The sequence below is a fragment of the Falco cherrug genome, chromosome 4 (genome assembly GCF_023634085.1).
Source record: "Falco cherrug isolate bFalChe1 chromosome 4, bFalChe1.pri, whole genome shotgun sequence".
NCBI classification, from domain to species: Eukaryota; Metazoa; Chordata; class Aves; order Falconiformes; family Falconidae; genus Falco; species Falco cherrug.
Genome location: NC_073700.1, coordinates 48,322,095 through 48,344,977, shown reverse-complemented (window position 1 = coordinate 48,344,977; position 22,883 = coordinate 48,322,095). Strand labels below are relative to the sequence as shown.

Sequence of the window (22,883 nt, the reverse complement as noted above, 5' to 3'; positions counted from 1 at the left end):
TCAGCAGGAGGAGGTCTGCTGCAGCACTGGCGAGCAGAGCAGAGTTCGAGGTGTCTCCACCTACTCCTCAGCATGACATTACCCTAATACCTCCCCTGGGGCCAAGCATTAGGGTTTGGGCCAGCAGCAGCGGGTGGATCCAGCTCCCCTCCCCACGACGATCCCTACCTTGTGACTGGAACGTGTAACCGGGAAAGTTGCACACAGCTGCAATGAAGATGACAGTCCATGTGAGAAGCCTCCAAGCTATTGCCATGGTTAGTGATGCTTGTCTCAGTGCAGGGAGTATTGTGCCAGCTGAAACGGCACTGTCCCAACATGTCTCTCCCTCAGGCGCCGCTTATGTAGAGACAGGAGTCCTCGGTCCCTCCGCAGGCATCCTCGGCTGCTCTGTGCTCTCCCCAAAGCAGCAAGGCCGATGGTGTCTTTGCAGGGTGCTGAGCCCGGGCCAGCGCAGTGGAGCCAGCATGGGCTAATTTGAACCACAGGCTCTTGGTGGCATTGCCCCTGTGAAGGAGATGGTGGGGATGAGTGAATGGGAGATGGGAACAAAAGATGGAGAAGGACACAGGGGAGAAAACTATGTGCGGGGTGAATGAGCAAAGCCTGATCTTAGAGAAGCAAAGAGTGAGGTGGGAAGAAAGAAAAAGGGGAAAAAAGGATGGGATAACAATGCTAATACAATTAACCACATCAGCTCACAGCACTGGATAGCCACATTACCCTGCTACGGGGCCACTGCACACCCAGGTGCTCTCCCGGGGGCGAACTGCTCCCAGTGCAGCCCCCACACCGCTCTGACAGCAGCACTAAAGAGCTGGTATGTATCTTACACCTGAGGAAAGAAACTCAGAACAAATGGGAACCCTTTGTCCTGTGGCAACACCCACAAGGAAGCACAGACCAAAGAGTGACCTGGTCTCAGTTACCTGATCTCTTAAAGGAGAGCATGAAATAAAAGTATGACGAGGGTGGTAGTGAGCAGCAACCTAGAAATCCTCTCTCCTCCGGTTTCCTTGGCTTTAAAATACAGTTTAATGACTGTCACTGCACTGAGAGAAGAGCACTTGCTCTCAAAGTGTAATGGCTAAACCTAAAAAAGTGATAGAAAACAAAGGACCCATTCAGTGAACTCACCCTTACCCTCAGCTCTATCCACAAATGGATTGTGAGATTCCAATTGTATTTGTTTTTTAAAATTATTCCCTAATTGCTTCAGTGAAAGATTTTTGGCTTGCAGATAATTTCCACTCAGTCTGAGGCAATTACACAAAACTCATATAGTGCTGGAGAGTTGCATAAAGCCTGTGGGTTTTATTTCTATCCAGCGATTAGATGACGTATGCAATGAATATGGCACATACCTAACTACCGCCTGGAGAATCCCAAATATCTGAACAGTGATGCTTTGCTCGAGAGCAGCTCTGCAGCAAAACGCAAACACTCCTGCAAAGGCGACAGATAAATACCTACTGAAGTCTGATTCCAGAGTGGTGATGCAGCTACGACTTGCACAGCAGCAGAGGGTGCTGGAGCTGGGCAGGGAAAGGCAGGACAGATGCTCCTGAGCTGCTGGGAAGATGGTGCTCTTTGCAAAGGTGTCAATATGCCTGTGGTCCTCAACTCAGTAAGGAAACACTTGGAATAATGTCATTAACCCTTGCCTTGCTCTACTCTTCTGTGCTTTCAATAGCAAAGGCTAACTAGAGTACAAGACAAGAAAGCCTGGTTCCTCCTTGGGTCTGCTGCACTCCCCTTCTTGTGTCCTCAGGGGAGTCTGCAATTTATTTCTACTTCTGTTTTCCCATCTTTACTATGCAGTTAATGTTACACATGCTGTGGGGGCTTGGAATAACACCCATCACAGGCCAGAGACTACACAGCTGAGGTACAAGAAGAAAGCAGAAAGATGATTCCTGCCCCAATAATTGAAGTTAGTTAATGAATTTTTCCCTACTAGACAGAAATGCTGGGAGGATTTAAATCACCTTTAAATAACTATTTGGAATGCCATACCTTAAATGTTAAGATTTGTAGCTGTTCATCTACAGTTAAAAACAGCCAAAGACCAACAGCGAGGCCTCAGGCCAGTCTCCCCAGTCACATCTGGTGCCACTCGCCAGGTTGGTTTCCGCAAAGCCCAGACACAACAGCATGATGGCAACCATGAAGGCTGCACATGCAATCAGCAGTCATGAGAATAAATTGCCTGACGGGGGGAAAAAAAAAAAGGTCTAAATCTCGTCTCAGGCTGCTCTGCTCACCCGTGACAGGTAAGCAGGGAATTAGGCAATGGAGGAGAGAGGGCTGGGCAGGAATTCTTCTGCCCTCTTCCACCACCAACACAAGGTGCTAATATCAGCACCGTGGGTCCATGAGGCCACATCTACCTGGTGGCAGCATCCTCTGTAGCTCCATCCCTCCAGCTGCAGTGCAGAGAGGGCAGAGCCAGGGCCACAGCAACGCATGGCCAAGCGCTGTGGATGCTGCAAGCTGCTCTGTGCCTGCTCCCTGCAGGGCTGCGGGAAGGGAGCTGGGGAGGGGAGAAGGCGAAATGAAAGCCGAGCATGCTGCGGCCCTCTCCTAAGTCAGCATTTTTCAGCATCTATTAAAGCTCGAGATTCCAGCTTTTAAATCCTGTCACGGTTCCAAGGTCTGCGGACAGAAAGCCGCTCAGCTGAAGTATATTTTCTCCTGGGCTTCACACTACTAATTTTTCTTGTTTTCCAGCTGTTGAACCGGCTTCCTCAAGGCTGCCTTTATTTCCCGTCCTTCCTCTGCCTCTCCACGACCCCGAGCTGCAGCAGTCATGGCTGGTGCCCTTGTCTCCCCTCTGTCCTTCCCCTTCGGTCCCGGCTCCTTGGCATCCTGGAAGAGGGGCTGGGAGGGAGCTGCAGGCACCAAGACCCCACAGCCCTGACCTTGGGGGAAGGAGGCATGTTTGGAGCAGCACAAGTCAGGAATTACAGCTGCAAAATTCCTGTAAGCCAGGCTGGGGGAAGGGCCCGGCTTCGATCCCTCCCTGCACACAGCAAGGAAAACATGGCCCCTTCCCAGTGGTGCTCCACTTCCAAGACCCCTACCAGCAAGAGAAGGACCCCTAACAAGGAGGGGAGAGCTGGAGGAGTGCGGGCTCCATGGCTGCCTCAATACGTATAAAGTTTTTCATAACCTCAGTTTTCAGATTTTGCTTTTGGAGTAGCAGTGACCAGCAGGCACGGAGAAGCCTGAGGAGCCCCTGTCCACACGGGGGGCAGCGGGATGCCGGGCTCCCAAGGGCTGGGATGGAGGGGCTGTGGGGAGGCCTGGGGCATGGGGTGACCTCTTCGGTCTCGTGCCTCCCTCGCTTGGGCTGCTTCCGATTTGCTCCTTCCCGAGGAATTCGTTGTCCTTGGCAGACGCCCCGCGAGTGGCTAACGCTCCCCGCTCCCTGCGCCAAGGTGGCTTTCGCCGCGTGAACCCGTGGGCCAGGCCGCCCGCGCGAGGCGGCGGCAGGGACGAAGGACGCAGGGGACGATGCCGCTGGAGCCGGTGGTGGCTTCAAGGTCACCTCTTCCCACACCAAAAACATGCAAGAAGGTGGGGGCTGGGGAAGGGGATTCAAAATTCAAGCTGGAATACAGCAAAAAGAGAAAAGAAAAAAGAAAAACAGATGACAACTGTTACTAATTTCAACATCGGGGCTGCAGACAGAATTCCCTGAAAGCCTGGCTTTTTGGCTGGGGAGGCAGCTTTATAGGAAGGTAATAGGAAGCAGATGGGCTCTGCTCGGGGCCAAGAGGAAGGTTCAAGGTGCCTCCTAGTGCAGAGAAGAGGAATTTAACTGCTTTTAAAGATGCAGGGCCCGGCAGCTTCCAGGTTTCTCATCCAACTTTTGCAAATTATGAGCTCAGGTGTCCTTTTCCCTTTTTTGAGAGAGAAATAAATACAAACACAGATTTCTGCTTCCAGCTTTCCCCGGTGGGAGGAAATACTTGCAGCACACACCCCCTAGCCCCCGGCCCTTCTATCGACATCTTCCTGACATGCAGTGCCTGCAAGTAGCGAGCAGTGAGAGCAGTGCGAGCAGCAGGAGCAGTGCCCTGCAGCCACACTGCTTCATCCCGAAAAGCATTTCTGGGCTCTGCTATTAGCAACAGCGTTAACGAATGAATGAAAGTCACCGTCACGGTTACTTCTTTCTTCTGCACAGTTACTTCTTTCTTCTGTAAAATAGGGTACCGGCACTTCCCAACCATGCCAGGGTTATCACAGTGCAATGTCCCACAGCTTGGTCAGCTCCAGCCCTGCTCCCTCCTGACCCTGCCAACAGGCTGAGCAGTGCTTCAGACCCCGCAGGAGGGCAGCTACATGGCCATCAGGCGCAGCCCCTGCAAACATAGCGCTGCAGAGATTTCTGCTCCTCCATCCACTCCAAACTGAAATTGTCCTGCCAGTTCAAAAGTGATGACTGGGGGCAGAAGAGCTGCAAACACACAGCTCGCTCCACTGGCGTTACTTTCTTTGGAAACCAAGCTAAATATGGGGGGGGGGGGGGCGCAGGGTGCAGGGATGTGTCGCTCACAGGCTGTGCCAGTGCCACAGAGAGGCCCTTGGCAGCAGCATCGCCAGATTTCTCAGGCCTGCCCACCACCCACATGGACCCCCTGCTCCACACAGCAGGCTCTTACCTATGGCCTGTTATCCCAGCTGCCCACCACGGCCACACAGCAAACCTCGCAGGGCCTGTAGCTCATGGATGCCAACGCTAAAGTCACCATGTTTTCCGGAAAAACAGCCCCCTTCTCACCTGCTGTTGCTGTTTCATGGAGGCCCAAAGGTTATGGTTGTAAACCCTCAGCTGAAATCTACTTCCCGAACACTACTGCAAGGCAAGTGGATCACTTCTCCGCACGGTCGCCAGAGACTGTCCTGGTTTCAGCCCATGCTACTCTGCTCAGGGGATACTCAGAAAACCACCAGAGCTGAGTGCCGTCAGGGTCAGAGTGAGGGGACACCCAGACCACCAGCCCCACCTCCACCTCCCTGGGAGAGCGAGCATACCGCAAGGCTCGCAAAATGCACAAAGGCTGAGGAAATGGTTTAACTGGGGACTGGAACATCTCAAAAGCAAAAGCCCTGGTGAGCTCTGCCAGCCTCTCCAGAGACAACTCAACGGCACCTTTATGTGGTCAGCCTCGCAGGGCGCTGCACATGCCGGTGGCCACCTCCTGCACTATGGTCTCCAGCACCGCACCCCAAGGCAGCTAGTAGAATGCCACCCCTGGCGACCCAGGCCAGCCTTTTCGGCATAAGAAAAACACAGCGTCAAATGGCTCCAGCCAGACTTGAAAAAAAACCCCACATAGCAAAACCCGAGTCTTCAAGGCAAATTAGCCATCTTCTGGTACTTTCAACCAAGCCTATCAAACACTAACTTCCATGCAGCCAATTTAGCAGGCTTCTTGGTCCAGATAGGAGTGGGCACAGTCGGCCGGTCACTACTGTAGTGAGAAATCAGGGCTCAGCCCTCACAGTGGGGCATGGACAGGGCCTGTTTGCAGTTCACAGCCAAAGGGAACATCTCCTTCCTCTCCCACCGCTGCACCCAGCCCCTTTCTGTACTGCCAGCTCTTCGCTTCCAACAGCACCTCTGGCCTCTCCTCACCACCTGCGGCATAAGGAGGGGAAGGGAAGGGCAGTGGGGGATGAGGAACGCCACCGACAACACTCCTGCCTCCTTTTCTTGAAACTGCTCCCAAATCACTTCTCACCATTTCTACATCCCTCCTTCTCACCACCTTGACTCCGCACACCCCTGGGTATGGCAGGTCCCTCCCTGCGGGCGCTGCGCTGCCAATGCAGCTGTGTGTGTGCTGCTGGCCGGGGGCTGCTGGCGTTCCATGCCTGCGCAGCCACCACCCCAGCTCCCGGCAGGTTCTTGCATGTTCCCGAGGACAGAGTAAACAGCGCTGCACCCCCCTGCCATGCTGCACCTCGCGCAGCAGAGGCTGGGCAGGCTGTGAGCATGCAGGTGGATGCAAACCTTCCTGAGACCTCCCTGGCTTTCAGCAAGAGACCATCCTGTTATTCCTGACAAAATATTTGGCTGGACTGTTAAGTTGAAAACATGCTGAGTTGCAGATGGCAGAAGTCTTTTTGCAGTCATCCTGCCAGCATGACAGGACTTCCACTGGGAAGTCATTTCTCAGCTCTAGAGTAGCATTATGGGTTAAAACCAGAAAAATCAGCATTAACTAATCAGCAGCTCACTGCTAGGAGCTCAGCTGCAGAATGCAAAATACGGGTTAAAGTCACAGGTCTGCAGAACTGAAAACAAGAGCTTGAACCTTAATCTGCTTTGCTGCTCCAAGCCTGGCCTCTCTGGAGGCACAGCAAGCAAAGAATTAGAAACACGTAGTTATCACTGCTCACCAGAAAACAGCAGCCTCCAGTCATGGGATGGTTACTGCCTACACAGCTCTACGGCAGCCCTTTAGGACCCCCTCGCCATCCCTCCGGTTGCTCCTGTTACCAAGCCCACACCGGAGCAAGGACCAGGGCTGTTGCTTTTCCCTTTCTCGCTGGCATCCACCAGGTTGAAAGGGGATCTGCAACAGTCACCGCAGCCCACCTCCCTTGTATGGGATGTTTCACCTCACCCTAAGAGCGGTGCCTTGCAGAGGCCTACCCCAGCGACTCTGGGGTCAAATTTAGTTTGCCCAGAGGAGAGATGCTGCTTTTGCACTGCTCAAGTAAGATCCAACCCCATCCAAAGGGGCGCCACCAGCAATGGGGAAATCCAGACTGATGCTGCCAGTCTGACCCTGAGAGGCGAGGGGTCTGAGCCTGAGTCTCCGTCCCCCTGCCAGCTCCCCGTGCCAGCCCGGGTGAGCAGGGGAACACCCCTGCTGCCTTCAGACCACCAGCTCCCTCTTACAGGCTCGCTGCTGCTCTCCACGCTGGGCCCTGCTGTGCTCTAGCCGGGCACACCCTCTATCTCTTTGTACAAGCAAGCTTCACAGGGGTTTGGGCTCATTCCAGTACTGTGTGGGAGTATTTTTTTTCTAAAAACACGAGAATTGTCTTACAGTCAAGTCTATTCAGTGCAATCTTAGTGAGGAAAGGACTGAATTATCCCCTTGCTCCTCTCCAAAATCCAGCGGGATCTTTAATTTCACCAGCAAAGGGACAAAAGAAACCCATGACAACACGAGGGCATCTGAGTGGAGAGCTGGGAGCACCGACCTCTCTCTGACACTGACTGCTTCACTTTCTGGAAATACTATCTCTCTGTTACATAAGGATCTGGCCCTATCTGGAAAGCTGGGGTCACTGCATTTCTCCAAGTGTGGTAAAATGCTCGGAGGTCCTCAACAGGAAAGCACGAGAGAAGTGCCAGCTCCTATCATCCTCAGGGAGGGGTGTTCCACCCAGGGCAGCGTGAGCCCCGAGGCTGAGCCCAAATCTAGTGCTAGACCAGTCAACTTCAGCCAGATGTAAGGTGGGTACCGAGCAACTCAGTGCTCCCAGCTTAGTCTTCTTTTGCTTTAAGGAGATGGCTCCACCAAGCAGGTCCACTTTCAGATGGGACTTATGCAATAGTTTGGAGCCGCTCCATGTGACCCAGACTTGCTGGCCCCCTGCCACCACTCTCCTTGCTGGCTTCAGCCATGCACAAAACAGCAGAATTAAAAAGACAACCAAGCAGTCATTAAAAGAACATGCATCTTGCCTGCTATACAGTGCCCCTGTCAGCTACATACAGGCACCATGCATGTAAATATGCATGTGTCATTCACATGCATACTGACCACAACTGCAGCTGCTTGACACACACTATCTGTATGAGGAGACAGGCACATCTGTGTTCGGTACCCACACACCCCTCTGCATGGCATCATGTACTACTGATACTGCTGAGTATGCCGCGTGCAAATACTGTTTTTATATCTGGCATCTCCATGCCTGTGTGACTGCCTCCTGCCTTTGTAAAGCTACCCCTTCTCTCTGCAGGGTTCAGTGCAGCCAGGAGAGAATCCAGATCTCCTGAGCCTCTGCACAAGCAGCTCCCTCCCTGTGCTCCTACTGTTCCCCCTGCACCAACATGGAGCAAGCACCGACTCTGCTGTGCTCGGGATGCCAGGAAACTGCCCCAGGCTCTCAGAAGGGCCAGGAGTGCTTGCACCTCTGAGCAGGCAGGGAAGCAGACACAGCCACCACACAGCCAGGCACAGCCATCTGCATCCCAGCAGAGCTGGCTCCGGCAGCAGCCCTTCAGCAGTCTTTGCGCTTACACAACACAGCAACACAAGGCACCAAGCCCTGGGGTTGCATAAAGACAAACACCCTCCTGTGCCAACACTGAACTCCGCTCACCTGCGTAACTGCCACCAGCTCTCTCCAGGAGGGATCTGGTCTGAGAAAGGGATGTGCTGCTTGTCCCAGTTCAGGTAGCAGCACGTTTTATACAGTTATATGTTAAAAGAAGAACCTGTCACAGCTTGCACAAGCGTGGCACCCTAAACTGACTCCTTTGTCAACCTGGCCTTAGGGCAGGGCCATACCTCACACATTTTTAGTGCTAAACCTGTGCTGGGACCCTCTGACAAAGATGTGTCTGGTCATCGGACTGGAAGAGCTATGCTAGAGGGCAGAGCCCCACTACAGCCCCCCTAATCACCTGCCATGCCACATGCATCAATAGCACAGCATGCTCTCATCTGCTGAAGCTGGAAAGACAAGAGAGCCCCACCGAGCTTCCTAAGAAAAGCATGTGAGGTAACTCCTGTTGCCCAGAAGTGCTTGTGACCGTGGGACCTGCAGTGCACACTGCAGATCAGCAGCTCCTTCTACCACCACTATGGCACAGCATCCCCACGGCACGGCAGCATCTAATGCTGCACCCAGCAATAGCACAGTCCTGGACAGGGAAGGGGATCCACAATATTGACTGTCTCCAGCACTCGTTCCTGATTTGGTCCTGCCAGACTGAATCAAAGAATAACTGAGGTTGGAAGGGATGCAAGAGGGTCTCTTGGTCCCACCCCACTCTCAGAACAGGGTTAACTTTGACATTGGATCAGGTCTGGATCACAAAACTGAGGCTGTCTCAGAGGGTCTTGTACAGAAGTGGCTTGGAGGAAACTCAGTGAGCTGTGGGTGGGACCCTCAAGCAGCAAAGTCAGTTTGGACCACACTGAACTTCCAGAAAACCAGAAACATGCCCTTTCCGAGAAGCGGCTGCATCTTGGTGATACAGAGAAAGGGAAAGAAGCCCTGGCTGGCCAAAGAGGTGGCTCGTCCTGATCTGCTCTACCTACTCTGCTGCCTGCTTGGCTGTGTGCTTCCAGTGCCTTGGGACCGAGACTCCCCCTCTGCAGACGTGCAGGAAGCACTCAGCCTCCCAGGGCACCTCAAGCAGGATAACACAAACACACAGCCTAGCTTCTGCTGCCATCCCTGTAGCCTCCCTGCCTTTCAAAGTCTCCCTGCAAGCAGGTGAAGGCTATTGGCTTCGTTTCACAGCAGGGCAAACCAAGGCAAGCAGTGATTTGGTGACAGCCAAGCAGGCAGTCTGTGGGAGAGCATGGGGACTCCCCCATGCAATCACCCTGGGGCCCCCTTTGTGCAAGGCAGCATGACCATGACAGCAAGCACCCACAGACCCCAAGACACACTACCATGGAGGAACGCGCCAGGGGAGCTCTGCAGCAGGATGAAGTCTTGCAGACCACATCGGGCTATGGACTCCCTCCAGCCCTTACAGATCTGCAGATCATTTCCAGGCTCCGGCTCCCTTAAGCAAGCTCCGTGAGATCTGCTTTGCAGAGTTTATGGGCCCTTTTCCCCCTCCCCGCAGGTTCTCTGTTCAGGAAAACATATGGCCCAGATGGTTTGGATTTGATGGGGTATGGCAGGGTGCAACAGAAAATATGCCGACTCACAGGCATGTGTGGCTTCCTAACGAGGAAGCTGCAGCCCAGAGGCCAACGAGTAAATTTCTCTGTGCCCAGCCACAGAGGAGTTGCCTTCGTTCATGGCCAGGGAATGAAGAGCCACTAACCCTAGGAGGACTGAACTCATCTTTTGCACTGTGGTTTTGACTGAAGCTACTTTGGGGTGAAGTCTTGGTCCTGTTGAGGTCAGTGGCACAACGCCCACAGCAGGAGGCCAGGATTTCACCCGTGACTTCAGCTCAGCTGGAACCAACATTTACGAATGTTTGAGTTCAGAAGGATTTGCAGAACTGCACAGGAACAGATTCATTTTAACTCATTTTCCCTTTAAAAATTAAGCTACAATGGAAGAGTAGGAAACACAATAGCAATAATGGTGGGTTGGGATGATAAACAGAAGAGTAAAGATGCTCAACAGTCAGACATGGCATACCCCAAGCATTCCTTTCCCAGCCTGGGAGAACGCAGAAGGTAAGACAGGAACAGCAATGGAGCAGCCAGATGGGGACCCTGCACTTAACATGTGCCACTGACATTGCTCCACTGAAGTCAGATGGAGATTAAATATTTTGGCAGTGTTTCTCAGTGGAGAATCTCCCAGTTCTTGAATTGGTTGCAGACTTAATTGAAGTCACTCACAGTAACCAAGTTGGGAAAATTTGCTTTGTTGGTGTCCCTTTAAAACCTCCTTCAGTGTTGAAAAATGAGCCTGTACCCAGGCTGGTGGTTTTCCATGTTTCTCACTCCCTAATCACTGCATGAGATCCGACCTGCTTAGAGATTCCCAGGAAACATTTGTAACTACTCGCCCCGCAAACATTTCCTATGGTGGAAGGGTCAAGCAAAGATCTTTCTGACTTGCATATCTTCAGCACATCTGAGCTGACATCATCCAAATCACTAGTGATTTTTTTCTGAAAACTTGACAAATTTGGTCCAAATTTTGTTTGTTTTAAGTTCATTTGTGTTAACTTGAGATCTAGGCAGGACAGGACGTGACAAACACATCCTGCGGTGTTTCTGGCTTAGAATGAACTAATTGCTGGAAACTTGGCAAGAAAAGTGGTTTCTGGAGTTGGGGGTTTCGGATAAGCGTTAGATAAGTGCCTGAACATAATCATCCCCTGGGTGGGCCTGATGCAACCTGCGCTGAAAAGCCCTCCATGGAGCCACTCCTTTGGGCAGCTGAGCCCACGCTGTCGCTGGACCAGGGCTTCACAGGACGATAAGCACTTACGGCTCCCAGGAACAGTCTCTGGGTGGCCTGGAGCCATCCGTGATAACTGAGCCTCTCAGGTTACAGGTTTGCAGGTTGGTCCTTAAAAGGCCTCTTGCATGACTAGCAGACACTGTTTATGTTGAGCAGGCGATACCTTCCCTTAGGGCTACGCTCTACCCCATCAACGGCTTTAGTCCCAGCTTATCAGGGTCTTCCTCTGCCAAATGAAACAGTTCAGCCCCTCAGTCTTATCTGGGAAAAGCATGATTTACAGGAGATGACAGGACCTTTCCCATTCCACCCAACAAGCAGCTGCTCAGGGAATGCAACTGGAGACACACCAACGAGCGCTGGAGGTTTCAGGGTTCTAAGGAGGAGAAGGGAAGGAGAGGGTGCTGCCATGGGGCGAAGCAGGAACAACGGGAAGCCAAGGATGGAGCAACTGGAGCACTCTGCATGTTCCATATATGGAGAAACTCCGTGACACTGAAACAACCTCCAAAGAACTGGAGGAAGCCTCACTGTTGGATGCATTTCAGACTAGTCTGGGCAAAGCTATGGCGAGCAGAGGCTGGAGAATTACCTGGGCCCCCAACAAAGAATTCCCCCTTCTACCGTCTGCAGTGTGTGGGGAGAACAGAAATGAACAAAGACTTCAAAAATCTTCCTGCTATCACCTGTCATGCACTAGATCGCACGCTGTCACCACGTGAGCTCTGCTAACAAGCATATTAACAAGCAGAATAAGAAACAGATCTCTAGTGTGGCTGAGCTATCTCCAGCCAATATGGGCATCATCGAGGACTGAAACGGGAAAACAAACGTCCCCTGAGGTTTTCATCCCTGCATATGCTTGACCAGAAAAGTCCCCAAAACCGAGCTTCCGCGTGAAATTTTAAATTTTGCCGCGCAGCTGCAGCTGGCGCTGAAGCAGGGTACCTGCCCCGGAGCGTGGCTCCGACCAGCGCAGCTCCACGCTTCCCTCCTGGTTGATTCTTCCCTTCTGGAAGATATCTGCCAAGGTTATTTTATAAACTCCTTTCTATTTATAGCACAGCTCCTTCAGCTCTAATGAGATAATCTTCTGGCATCTCACCATCACTAATACTTACTTTGATGTTTAAAATAACATGTTCTGAGGAATTGATCTTTTTAAAAACCCCCACCTTTAAAACATAATCAAAGCAAAGAAATATATGACTAGTGCAACAGGGCCAAATGCCTGGTGATGCACACAAAGTTAATGACATTGCAACTTTTTCAGGGCAGACAGTTTATAATACTCTGACCGCATCGTACAGGAGGGAAAGAGGCATTGGCAGCTCCTGAAGATGGAGAGAGACAGCAAAAGAGGGAGAGGGAGCCCAATATGTGTTTATTCTCAGGAATGAAGACAGCAAGGAACGTATAATTCTGCAACAGGGATTATAGCTGTTGCTTTCTGTAATTGAGAGTTTCGTCCATGGCAGCTCTGCCTAAGATAATTAGATTTTAGAGCAGCAAACATGCAATCAGATAGCTTAATGCAATAAAAAAGTGGAGTGGTGTGGGGATAGGGGAGGCGAGGGAGACAGCGCTCGAGTGCAGATGCCTGACTCCCGCTGCCTGCAGACACTTTGAAACACAACCCTGCGTTTTTATGGAAACTCTGAATGTTGGAGAAGGGTGAACATGGTTTTCATTCTCATAAATGTTTTTCCAGCGTGCAGTGCTCTTCGGGCTCATTCCTTCTCCAGGGAGACGGTTCTGATTTCAAAGAACATTTGCGTTCCCTCCACCCTAGACCACCCCACTCCAACCTCAAAGAGTCTTCTCTGGAAAAATTATTTTAAAGAGTGTTTTACCTTTTCTAGTGTTTTCCCTTCTTTCTTCTTTTTCCCCTTTTAATTCCTTGAGCTTCTTTTTTTTTTTTTTCTTTTTCCAAGCAGCAGCCAAAAGCTTCTCTCTCCCCCTCAGTCCTGCGCGTGTCAGAAACTTTCCAGGCTGAGGGTTTATGTCGCCTTCCTCAATAACCTTCTTCTGTCAGACCCAGGCAGTGCTGCAGCTAGAGGCTTTTCTAAAAAGTCTCCTTTCAGGAAGTGAGCAGTAATAAGAGAGCGGCTTGGAGGCAGCATGTATAGGGGCTGCTAAAAAAAAAAAAAAAAAAAAAAAAAAAAAAAAAGAAAGAAAGAAAGAAAAAAAAAAAACTTGCTCAGGAATTTTGCCAGGATTATCCCAAAAAAAAAAAAAATCCCCAAACCCACAAGGCTGTAAAAGTCCCGCCCTGACTGCTGACATCAGTGCAGAAGGCAGGTCTTGCCTGCAACAGTATAAAACTAATCAGCTCAGCCTTTCTGCAAAGGAGCAGGCACTGATCTCCCCCGAGCTGCCCCTGACACCCAGAGCCCCAAGGCAGACGGCTCCCTAGCCGATAAAACATCCCAATAAAAGCGATAAAGCAAAGAGGTCATGCTGAGGTGGCAGACAGCAGACAAAACAGATAGAGCAAGCCAGGATTTTTGTTTTTCCCCAACAAACAACACTCCCATCCTTCATTTTAAGCTGCTTTTAAAAAGCCAGTGCATGTCTGATGAAATGGCCTTAACAAAGGCAGCTGTGCTCTACAGTAATGTTAAGTATTGGCTTTAAATTTAAAAAAGCCCTCAAGAATTTGCTAATGTTTTAAGAAGTCCCTTCCCTCCCAAGTTACATCATTTTTGCCCTGCTGGCTCTTGTGATGCCATAGTTTCTCTTGTTCTGCTGCCACCGTGGAGTGTCCCACAGAGGACAATACATTTCTAAAGTAAAGAATAAACACTGCAAATAATAAAATACTGCTTGTTTAAAAACAAAGCCCTCTCAGGACACATAAAACAATAAGCAACAATAAAAGGGCAGGAGCTCATTTCCTTTTGAAGTTGTCTTTGAGATTAGAAAGCTGGACGTGTAAGCCTTGGTAAAGAGAGAATTACCTGGCAAATACGATAAAAACAGGCTCTTCCAAATTGCCACGCGCTGCCTTGCTCCGGACACAGAGAGGGGCCCTGGGAAGGACACCAGGAAAGGATGGCAACGCCAGGCAGGGGACCTCCCGCCTCAGCCCATCTCTGGGGACAGAGGGACCCCAAAACCACCCTCAAGGAGCCTTTTAGTATAAAAGGACTTGAGCAAAGAGTAAGGGCCTGAAAATTTGCCAGGGGCAGATGTAAGCTAAATCTTAGACTAAGGTCCCTGAACATGAGATCCCTCTGCCCAGGAGCAGATTGAAGGGGAGAGCTCTGGGAGGGGGCTAGAGGGTCTGCAGCCCTGTGAAGCGTGGCGTGAATGCAGGACAGCCAGCCCCTCGAGACTGCATGTCCTGCCGTGGCCCTTCTAAGTACCAAATTGCCAAATCCACAGGACCCAGCCCTGGGGCTGGCCTGAGCAGCCAGGGCTCTTGGCGATGGTCCTGGGTGCCACCCAGGCTGACCCAGCACTCGTCTGTAACCGTCTGACCATTAGATGGGAATGGAGAAAGAAAAAGCCACAAAGACCTGGCCAGCCCTACATCCTAATCGGATGCCGGCCATGACATGTGTAAGAAAATGGCTTAAGAAAAAAGCAAGAAGCTGTGGTACTTTGTGGTATAACCTCCTACATCCTCTACTATTAGTAAATGAAGTGCAGGGCTAAACCTAAGCCAGAAGCTGTGTCTTTGCATTTAACAGCCATAATTCATTTTCTTCCATGAATTAGTGTAAACTCCTATTGAAGCCCCGTGTGCTCCACTCCTTGCATGGAGCAGCAGTGACCTGAGCAGATGCCTGGGAGGGACCTGCTGAGCCTCTGCTGGTCTCAAAGTGTTGCCTGGTAGGTGTGCTCTTCCTAATAGCCCTGAGAAAACAAGGAAGGCATCCTTTGCTCTGAGGAGGAGATGCCTGATGGTGAGACTCACAGCCCCCAGCTCTACTCCCGGTGCTACCCCAGCCCCCGGGGCATCCCCACACCGGCACAAGGGCCATCCTTCCTTGCAGGGTTAGACTGGAAAGGCCTGGCTCTCGGTTTCAAAACTGACTTCAAACGGACTGCAATTGCTAGGCTGGATTTTTGGCCAGTTCCCTGGCTGGGTGGAAAGAGTGGTTTCCTTCCTCTCCAAGCCATGCTAGCCATTGTCTGAGCCTCCAAAGCACATACATAAAAGAGCAGCTAAACAAAGTATTTGGGGTTTAATTGAATGGTGCTGCTTCTGGCCAGGGAAAAAACTAATTGCTCAAAGCGTGGCGTGGTGCCATAGCAGGGGCTTTCTGTTTGCTGAGCTTGTCTCCAAACACACTTGCCGAGTAATGGAGAGGGACTGAGGTGCAGATGCCCATCTTCCCTGCCCAGCAGCAAGTGGCTTGGTGCTGCCTGCCTCTCGCCCTTCCCAGGAGAGTCCCTAGTCTCTCCTGGACAGTAAATACAGTGTTACAGACTCCCGACATACAAGGACATACAATCTGTGTGCTTGGGGCCAACTCCCCCAGCCCTGTACCCAAAACTAGTACTGCCCCGAGGACCCTCTCATACTCATACCAGGTCAGCTCAAAAACTAGGTCTTACTCCAGTCTCGACTTGTCTCTGAAGGGCTGATGGAGCCACCTCAGCTGTACACTTTCCCAAGCCAAGGCCTCCATCACCTGCACAAGAGCCTAGATAATGGGGAAAAGTAAAGTGACCATCAGATACTCACAGAAAACAGGCAGAGGGTACTGGAATCTGCCTGAAAAAACGGGTTTCACAGGCAACCGATGGCCACTACAACTCATCTTCAAATCAAACAGTGCCAGCCAGTTCCTCTTTCTAGGATAAGGATGAATTTCCAAGAGACACTTTAAATCCCCTCCTTCCAGCTCCCCTGCATCCTCACTCACTCCTGGGATGGAGGGGAGCCCCGTGCTCAGCACAGCACCAGAACCAGTGACACTGCACCCTCCTGTGGCTACACACGGCAGAGGCAGCACTCTTGGATGCTGCGAGGTCCGGGCTCAGCACCAGGCTGGTAGAAACCCTGCAGGGATGATGTGCTGAACCCCGGGGAAGCACAAAGAGCAATGCTTTCAGGCAGACTTGGTGCCATCACTTCTCGGTGGTGCTGGCTGAAGCCCAAATGCATCCAGCTTGCACGACACTGAGGCCAATGCTCATTTTAAGGCTTGTAAGGCTGCAAACTCTGTCCTGGTTGCCATTGAAACACATAGGGAATGATGCTGAGGCCTGATGAGATAATTTTGTATAGCCATTTTGTACATAAAATAAAAATTTCTCTCTCTTGCTATGTCTAAACTGCAGGGCCTGGGCAAAGTTCCCAGCTCTGGCTCTACATCACAGCCTGGCCCCAAGTCCATGTTGGGACTAGCTCCTTGGCCACAGACTAACCCTTTTTATGGTTGTACAGTACCTAACACAACGACGCTCCATTCAGTCTTTTAGCTACTGCTGTAATAAACAAATGACACTGCTCTGTTTGTAGCCCAAATACTGCAGGTTGAGAATCTGCAAGTGAAATCAACTGTAAACAAACATTTTTGTCTTTCCACTAGCGTAGAGACATGAAAACTAATTGCCCAACAGTAAAATTCAATTTAATTAATCCCAGGTGTAGGATAAAGCTTGAAGGAGCCACTGCTCGCTTTGAAAGAACAGCTGTCAAAAAGCAATTATCAAGATCATTGTACATCACCTAAACTTTGTGGGGATTTTGGGCAAAGGACAAATGTGCAGGTGAGCCTTGCTGAGGGCTCAGGACTGAGAGCTCTCCACTTGCACCGCAAGGCTGGGTGTGTTGGGATGCTGCCTTTTCAGTGTTGTAAACTGCCTAAGTGACTCATCCCTTCTATCTCAGGATCTCACCTTGTCCTTGGAAAAACCTTTAATATGGATTTCTGAGTAAACATCAACAGCTCTATGTCAAAATGTAAACAAAGGGCCCCTCAAGTGGGATTTGGCAATGAAATGCCATACAGGTGAGTAATGCTCAGGGAGAGCTTGTGTTTTGCATGTATCTAACCTTACTACTACATGTTTTTATTCCAATCAGTCTTGACATCAGCAACCTCAACTTGCCACGATCATGGTCCCAGTCCTTTTTCTTTTAGTCCTAATTCTTTTACAGTATAGTCTTCTGGTTTTCTGCCTGCAACAGTGAGACACTTTGGGATTCTCCATCGATCTCACTGGGGCACCTCTTTGGATTCAGCAGAAAGATGTCAGGCACTGCAGCCTTTCTCCCCAGCTACCAAGAGATGGCCCTGAAAACACTGACCCTTCACCCATCTCTCTTCTGGAAAGGGAGACATGCCCCTGAGGAGCAGCTGATAACCTTGCCAAAAATAAGGTGGAACCAGTGTTGGCTGGTTCCCAGCCCAGCTGTTAGTGTTATGGCCATTTTGGTACTACACAGAGCTGATCAGAAAAGCAGGGCAGGAAAAACAGGCTAGGAGAGGCTTCTTGGGCTACTCAGCCTAGATCTTGACCATCGCAAATCACAACTCCAAAGCAGCCCTACACAGAGGGCCTTTCTCAGGCCTTTCTCTTTTCTCTGGCCTGGATATAGAAAATCCAAAGAAATTAAAGCTCTCCTTACTGCCTTGTGACTTCCAAGGGACAGAGATACGCATGCAAAAAGCATCATTTTCCCCATGAACATCTGTTCAACAGGCAAAAGGAGAGCTTTGCTCTCCAGGCAACGTCTTCCCCCAACACATTTATTTAAATAATGACAGCTCTTCGCCACCTTCCTCTGGTTTGTTTTCTTCCACAGAAGACCCATGCCCTGGCACTGAGGAGGTCTAAGAGCTCTTTCAGTCTTCAGAGCCACACAGCTTTTATTTTCTCTTCTTTCCTTTCCTGTGCAACAAGGAAATAGGTCACATTTCAAAGAAACCAGCGAACGGAGGTTAGCAAATGCCAGATAGCTCACTGGATGGTGTGGCCCGTTCCCCTCATCTTCCAAAACTGGCACATTTCTCACTTGCCAAAGAACATTTTCCTCCTCCTTTCCTTTCTTTCTTCAAAATTTCTGTAACGAAGCCCTGTCAACCCATCCTGCTCATCGGCAAACCAGGTAAGAGGCACTTTTTTTTTTTCTGGCAGTATCTTCGGTAGCTGTTATACGACATGGCTGCTTTGTTCCTAGTCTCGTACCTTTCTGCACATCCCGGTAGTATCAAGGGTTTAGTGGCAGGAGGGAAGATCCTGTGAAACATTTGTGTTGATAGGCCTAGATTAATCCACCGTGCAACTGCTCTAGCTTTTCTACTGATTACTCCATTGGTTCAAGAAAATAAATGGTGTAAGTTAGGGGGCATCATATTCTTTTTGAAGTGTGTGTGGGGTTCAGATAAGTCCGAAGATGCTGAAATGATGGCTTGTAGCCCAATATTTGGGCCAGCCATTCTCTTCCCTCCACCTCTGGACACAACATCAAAACTTGTCTCCTCTTGAAGTTTCTCTTTAAACTGCCTGCAAGCCTCAGTGGCAATGTGGCAAGACTTAGGATACCTGGCACCTGCTGAATAATGCTCCAAACACTTGAGAAGGACTTCTGAGATTTCCTACTGACAAATGTAACAGCAAATATACTCAAAAACAGAGGCCTCGGGTGAACTCACATTTACTTCCTATAATTTCTTTGTCATCTCGCCTGTTACTGCTCTGCACTTTCTGTGCAAACAGGCACAGTTCCAAGTCCCATCAATTCACGCATAGTCCGTGGTGTTATGGAAGAAACTAGAACAAAGGAAAGTTGAGATTAAACCTCAGAAAACATTTCCTAACAGGCTGATCTATTAGACTGTGGAATAAATGCCGCAGGGACGCAAGGGAAACCCATCACATGGGCAGAACTGGAGAGGGGACTGCAGAAGGGATCAGGCAGAAGGCTCCTTTGCTGGCAGGGGGATGAACAATCTGAGCTACAAGGTTATGTTTTCTGATATATTTATGATTTTTGTATTTTCAACCTTTCATCATTCTTTTTCCTCTTGAGAAGGGGAGGGACTGAAACCTCTGAAAAGCTTGCTGATGCTCTCAGCAATAGGATTTCCTAAAGAAACATGGATGACACCACAGTAGTATTTAGAATCCAGGCATAAATGCACATGGGTGTTTAGTGACTTCAAAAGTTAATTCGCATTAAGACTTAAACCAGAAAGAAGGTTCCCTGAAAACTCTCACAGAGCAAAGATTATGCCACAGTCTCTGTACTGCCCTGTAAGGCAACCAGCTTCACAAAGAGGAGAAAAACCTTTGAAATACCAGGCTCTGTACATGACCTAAGCCCACTCAATCAGCTACATAAAACTTGGCTTGAGCAGCAAGTCTGAGAGAGCCAATGCAGTCAGAAAGGACAACAGATGTATTGGTTAAGCCAAGCTTTGACTCACACAAGCCCCAAGCAAGTGGGACCAGCAGCATGAAAGCAGAGATGCCAATGGCAAAGGATGCCAGTGAGAAGATTTTTTTTCACCTGTAACAACTGTGTGGGTCTGAGTTGAGTAACATGACTGGGAACAGAAGGATGCATGAGGCTGCTGTTAGCAGGGCAAGCACTATCAATGGCATTGCAGAAAATTAATCTGGAGGGCTGGAAATACACAAAAGTGCAGACAGCTGTTACCAAGTACTTTAAAGCCCTGTACACTTTGTTTAGCACTTGCTTTCCCAGGAACCTCTAACTCATACAGTAGCATTAGATGGGCAGAGTAGGTTAGGAATTACAGTATACTACTTGTTTAGTCCTTTCCTCACCAGTGCAGGAATATGCATTTGTAAACAGAGTTTTGATCACCAAATGTGCTTACTTAAGTCTGGTAATATCCCCAGAGGTGCCGGGAAAGGCCCTGCTGGGTGTGGAATTGAATGGGCACAGCAGAGACTGGGGCCAGGCTGGAGAGCCTGGAACAGAAGACAGATACCAGGGGCCATGGAGAACATGGGCAGCTTTCTACAAACTCCATACAGAGCCAGCAAAGTTTAGCCACTGTAAGGGAAGTAGTAAGGAAAAAGCATGAACTGCGGTCTTAGATAACTCTGCTTCCCTAAATCCTATTAAAATAATTAGAACAAAAAGCCTTTGCTGTTATTTGTAATAAACAAAAAGCCCTGTGCAGATCTAGCCCGCTATTTCTCTATGCCTCAGTTTTATACTTGGAAACTAGAGATAAGAAGCTGCTTGTTAGTGGAGCATTTCAACACTCAGAACAGACCTTTTCACATAGGAAATGACTGATTGTGAATGCAAACTTCCACTACCATTTGCACGTCACACACTTTGCTCAAATCTGGTTACCTGCAAACACATGCTTACCCTTCAGAGCTAATAAGCTTTTGCAAGAGTAGAGCTGGTGAAGTCTAAATCTTTAGCTTCGCCTGCCTCCAGCTGTATTAATTCTTCTCTTCAGCAATTTCCTACGACCATTCTGTAATCCTGCGCAGTCTGAAATTTATATTTAATCCTCATAACATACACAAGTAAAGGAACAGTCTCGCTGTGCTTTGAAAGAACATTCAAAGAAATCCTGAACAGCAGCAAAGAGGCAAAGTTTGCACTCCCACTCTGATGAAGACCTATCAAGACTGTCATTAGCCATCGGGACAATATTTTACACCTGCAGTTTTGGAAGCTCAGCTGGATCTTGTAGAATTCCCCTCCTGGTTGCAGATTAGATTTCAACCTCAGATTCATCTTTTGTCTTTTAAAACTTCAAACAGAACTGATGCTCAATAAATGTTGCTGTCATGTTCCAGATAACTTAGGTTCTGAGCTGTCTTTCTATTTTATTTGCCTAGTTTATAACCTTAAAGCCAGGAGCTGCCAGGTCTGCCAGTGCCATGCCCCTGGCTCCAATCAGACTGTGTGGCTTACCACTGTTCTGGCCCTTTTTTACAAAGCTGGGAAGGTATTTTGTGGGATGTTAAACGTGCTCTTGGCAATACAAGAACCATCTCCCACTTCCCTGTGGCTACTTTAGTGAGTAGCAAGTGCCAAGGAGCAAGTGTGAGGACATGAAGTTCATCACCTAACAGAGCATCTTCAGAAGACCCTGGTGGAAGCATGACCTCAAACCACTTGTGACTATTGAAAGGAACAGGGTTGCTAACTGCCATCATCTCCTAGTTCATGCCAGGGCAGCGTAGCCAAAGACCTAGTTTTATAAGTCACAGAAGGCTGAAGCCTCTCAGCCCAGCCTATGTGACAGTCTTAGGCTTTCAACAGGATCAGGGTGCCTGACTTTCTGCAGTTCTGCTGATCAGTGCCGGCCCCTGCCCTACATTCACTGTGCAGAGGTACCCGAGCTGGCTCAGGGACTGGAAACGCTCAGCTGTGGTCACCCAGTGCAATACTAGTGCAGTATCTTTATGGACAACAGGTGTTAAAAGCAGCCACAGCTACCAAGCACTTCTCCATGCCATTAGCTGGACCCTGCATGAGCACCCGATTCACCCAGGACCTTCTGCAGGTGCATCAGAACACAGGAATCCTCTGCAGCAACCCAGTACTTGGACACTACTCCTAAGTACGCAAAAACCACACTCACAGGACTGAAACTATTAGCAACTGCATAGCTAATCTGGACCTGAAGGGATGGCAGGAGGGTTTATAAATTTGTCTCAGCTGATGACAGAATTACTTTAGCAGGGACAAATGCACATAAGCCATAGAGTACAAATGCTAAAGTTGAAAATTTAGGCAAGGCCTGTCACTTGTACCTTGGGATATATATACATAGCTGTTTTTATTCTGAGTAATCCTGAAGTACATCAGAAAGCAATCACTTCATCTCCTGGGTGCCCCTGAGGGGACAAGACAACACACAATTGTTGCAGTGAGTTAACTCAAACACCTTTAGGGATCTGGCATAGTAAATGAGGTAAGATGCTTCACGTGATGCTGTATTTTTCTGAAAATTCCACAGGATTTTAAAACGGCACAAGAAACCTCAGTTCAGAGCCTCACTGGTCATGATAAAGCATGCATAAAGATGACAAAAAGACTTTTTCCAAGGCCCATCATAGATCATCTAGAAATGCAATGTGCTTGCCGTGATAGGCAGCATAATGTGAAAGTGTGTAACCTGGGAGAACTCCAGCCTGCTGCAGTACTGTGGCATGAGCTCTTCTGCCTCTCAGCTTCCCCAGTTGCAGAAGAGGGATCATCCATGCCATCCCTCAGATGCCTAGAAATCTAGAAGAATTGAAAAGTAGCACATGGGTGTAGAGCACATCCACCATCAGCACACTTTCAAGGACCAAAGTTCTCCTCAACCATGACAAAATCTGGTGTAAAGCCTCGGAAGGCACAGGGAACAGTCCCGGCTCCTAGGAGAACTGCTTGCTATCTGCCAGGTTTTCCAGCTGGCAGCCAGCACTGAAGCACAGCAAGGTTACAAAGCAGATAAGCAATTTTAAAGCTTTCCTAGACACATACTGTGAAAATCCTGTCGCCAAGCATTAAAAGCCTAAAGCACAACACTGAGCCTTCCAGTTCATCTGCCGGGAGAGTTGGCAGGGCTGCTCAGACCTCCACTAGCACTGCAACAGGATGGAGTCAATGGAATGCACTGGATTCTGCCAGGGGCTGCTGGAAGGGTCCTGGGTCAGGCAGCATGGGGATGAGCTGCAAAACTGCAAAGCAGAAATGACTGAGCAGCAAAATAACCCCAGAAAAAGCAGCTTGGTCATGTTATCTGCTAACTATGAGTACACAAGCACCTGGATAATATTAGTGA

The 22,883-nt window shown here is 49.5% G+C and overlaps 2 protein-coding genes across 4 annotated transcripts in view; one reads left to right on the top strand and one right to left on the bottom strand.

Annotated features, from left to right (window-relative positions):
* The window catches only part of ADAMTS10 (ADAM metallopeptidase with thrombospondin type 1 motif 10), a 59,485-nt gene extending 46,208 nt beyond the window's left edge, over nucleotides 1-13,277 (bottom strand). The window contains exons 1-2 of the mRNA XM_005434374.3: nucleotides 13,002-13,277; nucleotides 169-507 (exon numbers count right to left, since the gene is read on the bottom strand). Of these exons, the coding sequence (XP_005434431.1) occupies nucleotides 169-256 (88 nt within the window). The 5' untranslated portion in view covers nucleotides 257-507; nucleotides 13,002-13,277. The remainder of the gene's footprint in view (nucleotides 1-168; nucleotides 508-13,001) is intronic.
* Nucleotides 13,278-17,996: 4,719 nt separating this feature from the next.
* The window catches only part of LOC102059049 (tyrosine-protein kinase ZAP-70), a 28,851-nt gene continuing 23,964 nt past the window's right edge, over nucleotides 17,997-22,883 (top strand). The window contains exon 1 of one of the 3 annotated variants that reach the window (XM_055709552.1): nucleotides 17,997-18,217. In XM_055709552.1, the coding sequence (XP_055565527.1) occupies nucleotides 18,058-18,217 (160 nt within the window). In that variant the 5' untranslated portion in view covers nucleotides 17,997-18,057. The remainder of the gene's footprint in view (nucleotides 18,218-22,883) is intronic. The other 2 variants (XM_055709553.1, XM_055709554.1) reach the window with 2 other exon arrangements.